Raw genomic sequence first — 6,221 nt, 5'->3', positions numbered from 1 at the left:
TCAAGAAGGAATCGAAAGTCCATTCCTACTGGGAATCCAACTCCAAGAACAATCGGAAGCCTACTCCAATTGGGAATCTGATTTGCAAAAAGAGTCCAACTCACAGAAGAAAGCCTAGACACGGGTTGGAGAGCCCGAAAAATAATTTGATCTCCTACATGCCACACAAGCGTCGTGCAGAAGCAGGGGGCCATTTGTGGGAGCAAATATTTTCATTTCCAATCACAGCACGCCACATGGAAAAGAAGATTATCCCTTAAATTAATTAATTAAACCAATTTATTTGGCCAATTAATTAATAGGGATAATATCTTAATTATAAGATATTATCTTTATTTAATAAGATAATATCATTAATTTGGATATTATCCTAATAAGGGGATAAAGTCATCATCAAATTAGGAGATTTGGATTCCAATCAAATTCCTAATGGGCTCAATCTCTACAATTTGGGTAAAAAATAAACTCCTCCTAATAAGAGTTTATTCTCTACAAAACCCTAGCCCCGAGGCTCCTATAAATAGATGACTTCATTCATCATTCAAGGTACTTCAAAAGACCTACTTCTAAACCAAGCTCCAAAACCCGAGAAAAATACCCAAAGCTCTCTCCCTCTCCACTCTCCACGCTCCGGCCACCACACAAGGCTCCGGCCACCCGGTTCTCACCCTAGAGAAATCTCCGTACCCTTTTTTAGCTATCGTTTCACCAAGATTCAATCGAACTAACTTAGGCATCGGAGGGCCTTTGGCCAACACCCCCCGAGTGTGGTCTATTTACTCCGGTCTTTTTTATAGGAATCGAGGAAGAGAGAGAAGGAAGATCAAAGAGCGAAGGATCTAGAAGCGAATGTTCTCCCGCGAGATTATTTGCACAAACAGTTATGTTTTAATTTAACTTTGTCTATTGGATTTGGATAACTTGTTCTAATGGTATTGTAGGATGAATTCAGATACTTTGCTTGGTTTAGGATAGCCATAACAATATACGAAGAAAAAAATATTTGTTTGAACTCATTTGAATTGTACTGTTTGTTACCATAAAGCCAACCTCAAATTGTTGTAAATGAATATGCTTTGCAACCATATTTTCACCTCCAACGAATTGTGTCTCATCATATGCTTTACTCAACTAACTATCAATTTAGCAGTATATCTCTCAATTTTGTTAGGTAAGGAAGACTTCGAGTTCCTCCCTATCTCAAATATTTATTTAGTTACAAATAACTTTTTTTTAAATGAAAACATGGTAAAGTGATCTAAATAATCACCTAATTTTCTGTGACGCGTGTAGGTGATTTTTCGTTCCAACAGCTCCATATGGGCATGAACTGTTGTGAAGAGAGTGGATGATGTCACCCTTTTGCCTGAGTTTAAGAATCAAACCCCAAAACACTCCGAAAGCTTATGAATCCTTAGGGAGTTTCTCTCACCAAGAGGATTAGAAATGACTAAAGAGAGCATAAAAGGCACTATGGGACAATCTTATTGCTTCCTCAACCATGCACTTAGCGTCGTCGGCAGTAGCTCCTTTGGTCAGGATAAGGTCACACCGCTTATGGCACTAGTTCTCCAGTTCTCATTGCCTAAGGTTCAAAGCATGAACTGGAGCTTTTACTTCATCAAAGTGGGATGACATCCCTATGTTATGGATGACTAGTGCCCCAAAAATGGCTCACGCTAAATTCCTCAACAAGTTAAGTAGGAATTCCATGCAAAACCCTAACCCTCAGTTTGGATGAGGAAAAATAACTCAGAATTTGGTTGAAAGCGGGGAATTTAAATGGAGAAATTGATAATTCCCATGTTTGGCAACTTAAGCGCGAAATTTATTAAATGATGCGTAGAAAAAAGCGTGGAAATTTGGACATCAAATTCCCAAGTTTAATTTCCACCGAAATAGGCATAATTTCACAATTTCTATAGAGCGGGAATTCATTTTTTTCCCAGCACCAAAACTCACAATAAAACTCAGCTACAAAAATTATCTTTTGCCAAATCTCAAAGCTACAACCAAAGAAGGAAGGAGAAGGAGTTCTTCTTGAGTTACATGTTGTCTCTATGCATCAAATTTGAAGGTTAGTCTTCAAGCCTATCTCTCTCCCCGTCAACTCATGTTTTTCTATTTTAGGTGTACCATGATTTCTGAATGGATATCACAGTTGGGTGATTCTGACTAAATTTTTGAATCTATTATGAATGAATGTTGTGATCTTTGCGGCACTATGGCTGGATTTTGGGAAGTTTTAACAAAAAAACTATGTGCCCGTGGATATTGGTGTGCAATGTTTTCCTGCAGCTCTATATATGTTTCTTAGCTTTATCGCTTTGTGCTTATTAATGCTTTTGTCTTCTATGCTTTCTATATGGAATATGGTTTTGCCTAAAAATAATTTGTTTGATGTGTTAGTTTTTCACTCTCTGTTTATCCTCTTCTTGCTTGTCTTTTATATATTTTTCTTCCCAATAGTTCGAGCATATGTTGCCACACATATTAACGAGTTTAGGTGTTTGCTCCTCCCTGCCCTTAAGTGTTTTCCTGGATTGTTATCAACTATAGTATATTGAGAGGTTTGACCAAAAAAAAAAAAAAACTAATGTATATTAAGAGTACAAGGCATGTTCATTACATTAAGTCAAAGTGGATTCAGTTGGGAAAAAGATGATAAGTGTGGATGAAGATTATGTTCGGGAAGAATATGTGAAGGTAAATATATTAAAGCTATTTTTTTTAATCATGTGCATCTGTATAAATATTTATTAGTTTCTTGTTTCACTTTGACTATTTGTTTGGTAGTCTCATGACAATGCTAGAGGTTTTCGATTTAAAGTTATTGAAAATTGAGAAGATATAGTAGATTTGTATGGCAAAGATAGATCTACTGGAGGGGAGTGCTGAAATAGATGCAGATGCAACTGAGGTTATGACTCCTCCTACCAATGAAGTTGAACATGTTGATTTGGATGGTGATACACAAGGTTTTAGAAGATATCCATCTTATTGATGATATTTCACCAAACTCAACAAATAATCAAAAGAAAAGAAATTGTGCATTAAATTCTTCTAATATTCTTTCTATAAAGAAAAGAGGAGCATTCAAAGATGTTGTTGCTGATTCGATTGCTAGAACGGTTTTATCCTTTGAAGAGTTTATCGGTGCTAATATCAAGAACCTTGATCCAATAGAGATATGCTGAAGTACAAGCAATATCAAGTCTTAGTGAAAATGAACAACTCAAACCATGTGCTTGGCTAATAGAAAATGACAAACAATTTCATATGCTAAAGGCATTCCCAACAGAGGAAAAACAAAAGTATCTTACTGATGTTTATTGCACGTGGGTGTGAATTGATTTGCTAATATGCTATGTTTTTTTTTCTTTTCAATTTGTTGACCTCTTTAGCTCATCAAACAATATGTTATTTTACATTTGGAGTAATACATTCTATGTTGGTTGTGAGTTTCTTTTTTTTTTTTTTTTTCTGATACAAATGTCGTTCATGAGTTAGAAATAAATTATCAATTTAATAAAATATTTAATTTCTAACATTTAAGATTTCCATGAGCTATCCAAACACTAAAATTTCTATCATTTACAAAATCCGACATACATAAATCCAAACACTGAAATTTAAATGATAGAGATCAAAATTCCATCATTTTAGAATTCTATGTAATTTTCAGTTCCTTCATCCAAACAGAGGATAAGGGTACAACCTCACAAATCGCATCCCGCTAGCAAAGAATTTTGTAATCAGTAATATCCTCTTTTACCATGCATCAAGGCCTTCATGCGATTTAATAATCAACTTGAGTTGAAATTTATTAAGAAAATTCTCAGTGCAGTCAGGACCCCAAATCAGACCAATGTCTCTTATATTTGAAGAAAGACCAGGATTCATTGAGGATCCAACCACATCACGTCACCAAGAATCAAGTTGGGACCTATCTTGATACTCCATGAGGAGGTCCCAACTTGGTTCCTGGTGACATGATGTGGTCGGATCCCTTAATGACTCCTGGTTTTTCTTCAAATATAAAGAGGCATTGGTCTGATTTGGGGTCCTGACTGCACTGAGAATTTTCTCAATAAATTTCAATTCAAGTTGATTATCAAATCGCATGAAGGCCTTGATGCACGGGAAAAGAGGCCAAGTACTGGTGGATCAAATGAATGCCCTTTTTTATGTTGCAGTACTTTACAAAGAATTCACGCCGTAAGATCACTGATTACAAACTTGGACATTACCAATTACAAAATTCTCCACGTGGGCTTCTCCTCACCCAGGAGGTATTGCCGACTGCGCTGAGTGCGTGGTGGACGCAGCAACAAGATCGTCACATAGTGCCTTTTCTTTCTCTTAAGTCGTGCCCAAGTGACCCAATACTTGCAACTGATTTAGAAAACAAAAGTCATTTAAGAATTCTCAGTCATCTTTTACTTTTATCACAGTATAAGTCAACAAAACTATACATATGCTGACCTTCCAATTAGGTAGAATAGACAATCGGGTTCACCCTGTTAGAAGCAAAAGATATACATGATCAACATAAATTTACAACATCAAAAAGCTGTTAAATCAAAAGAAAAAAGAAGTAACTAAAAATCTGGACGTAATGCAAATAGAATAATAAGAGGCTCATGTGTTGCTTCGTCCTTACCGGTCTTACAGGAAGCTCCTTGGAGTTAAATGATAGTGCAGGGCTGAATGAAACAGGAGGCTTCACAGCAAATCCAGTTCCCTCCAGCTGAATAGTTGTCCCAGTTTCTCTAATTGTATTCTCTTGCTCCGCTGATGGTATCAGGATATCTTTCGGGGGATGAAATTTGCAGGTTGCACCAAACTTACATTGCCCCGTTTTCAAGTGAAACTGTTTAAAAATTATGAAAATGGAATATAAGCAAATCTACATCATAGATAGATAGATAATGCACACAATAAATGTAATGGAAATATATCTTACTGCACATGGGGGTTCAGAAGGCCTCTCAGGTAAGGCAAAAACATCAGCATTTGCTGAAGCAACCAAAAACCAGAGTAGTGCATCATATCATAATAAAATAGGGAATCGGTCCAGATGACAGTTAACTCTTGAAAAATCCACATATCATCTGCAGCCAGTTTGTCCTTCGGACGATTGAACTTGCACCTCATACCAAATTAGCATCTTTGAGTCTTTATAAAGTACTGCAACATAAAAAATAAAATAAAATAAGGGAAAAGAATCCATGTCCAGTTAATGAACCAATCATGGAGCGATATGTGGAACCTAATGAACCAATCATAAACTTCTGTTATGTTATAGCAATATAACTTGTCTCTTTATCATAATAAAATAGACAATAGCACACAAACAGCTGCAATCTATGATCAACAAATTCAATTTCTAAAATTAAAAAGCATACAAGATTAACTTATAAATAAGCTAATTTAAGCAATGTATGCATGCATCAAAGCAGCAACTCCATTCCCACTCTTTGATCTCTATGATTCTACGATTAGAAACTTCCAGTAAACGTCTGTATTAAAGCAATGAACTTAAATCATAACCATATTCAAGATTCTCACTTTCTTATCAAAGTTCAAACAAACAATAAACAATTACATCAGAAATTTTCCCAGTAACCAAACAGAGAGCAGAGCGGAGAGTAAGGAACCTTCAGAGGGGCGTTTCACGCCGGGAACGCCGGGCTCGACATTGGGAGATGGCCATGAAGACTAGGACATCAAATGCGACGTCGCCAGATACATAGAGCTACTTTGGCTATGGTCGTCGGTGGCGGAGGTCGAAGGGTCGCACTCGGAAAGGCACCGGAGGGTCAGGTCGGTTAGGGCACGTGAGGTGTAGACGCTGGAGAGGGCGGCAGCAGCTGATTGTGCGGCCCCGTATCCGTAGAGATGGCTCGACATGGATTGTTTGGAGATGTAAATCCCAAGTTTATATGCAGATGCCTAGAAACTGTGAAATCATCAGATTCACGACACATGTCCCGTTTCAACTTTTGTCACTGTTGGATTTTGGGGGGTGAGTGGGGTAATTTTATTTCAACCTAAACAATTTTACTTCTGTTAAACCCAAATTGAGTCCGGGCAAAATCCAAATAGTCACTTTTTGGAGGGGGAAAATTTGGGTTTAGCCCCTCATGGGTTGGAGATGGTCTTAGGCTATCTCCAACCTATGAGGTCAAACCCAAATAATCCCAAATTATAGCCCAATT

At 37.1% G+C, this 6,221-nt stretch overlaps 1 protein-coding gene and 1 pseudogene across 1 annotated transcript; one reads left to right on the top strand and one right to left on the bottom strand.

Annotated features, from left to right (window-relative positions):
- Window positions 1–2,618: 2,618 nt before the first annotated feature.
- LOC148292871 (uncharacterized) lies at window positions 2,619–3,348 on the top strand (annotated as a pseudogene).
- A 219-nt stretch (window positions 3,349–3,567) lies between these two features.
- Window positions 3,568–5,913, bottom strand: LOC110759393 (zinc finger CCCH domain-containing protein 8-like). The gene is made up of 5 exons (XM_088244477.1): window positions 5,763–5,913; window positions 4,967–5,055; window positions 4,664–4,873; window positions 4,486–4,520; window positions 3,568–4,395 (listed from the first exon to the last, which is right to left on the bottom strand). Exons 1-5 carry the CDS (start codon window positions 5,911–5,913, stop codon window positions 4,254–4,256), a joined length of 627 nt encoding a protein of 208 aa, XP_088100603.1. The 3' UTR covers window positions 3,568–4,253.
- Between the last annotated feature and the right edge of the window lie 308 nt (window positions 5,914–6,221).

The sequence above is a fragment of the Prunus avium genome, chromosome 7 (assembly GCF_965620075.1).
Source record: "Prunus avium chromosome 7, drPruAviu1.hap1.1, whole genome shotgun sequence".
NCBI classification, from domain to species: domain Eukaryota; kingdom Viridiplantae; phylum Streptophyta; class Magnoliopsida; order Rosales; family Rosaceae; genus Prunus; species Prunus avium.
This window is presented reverse-complemented; position numbering and strand designations above follow the sequence as displayed.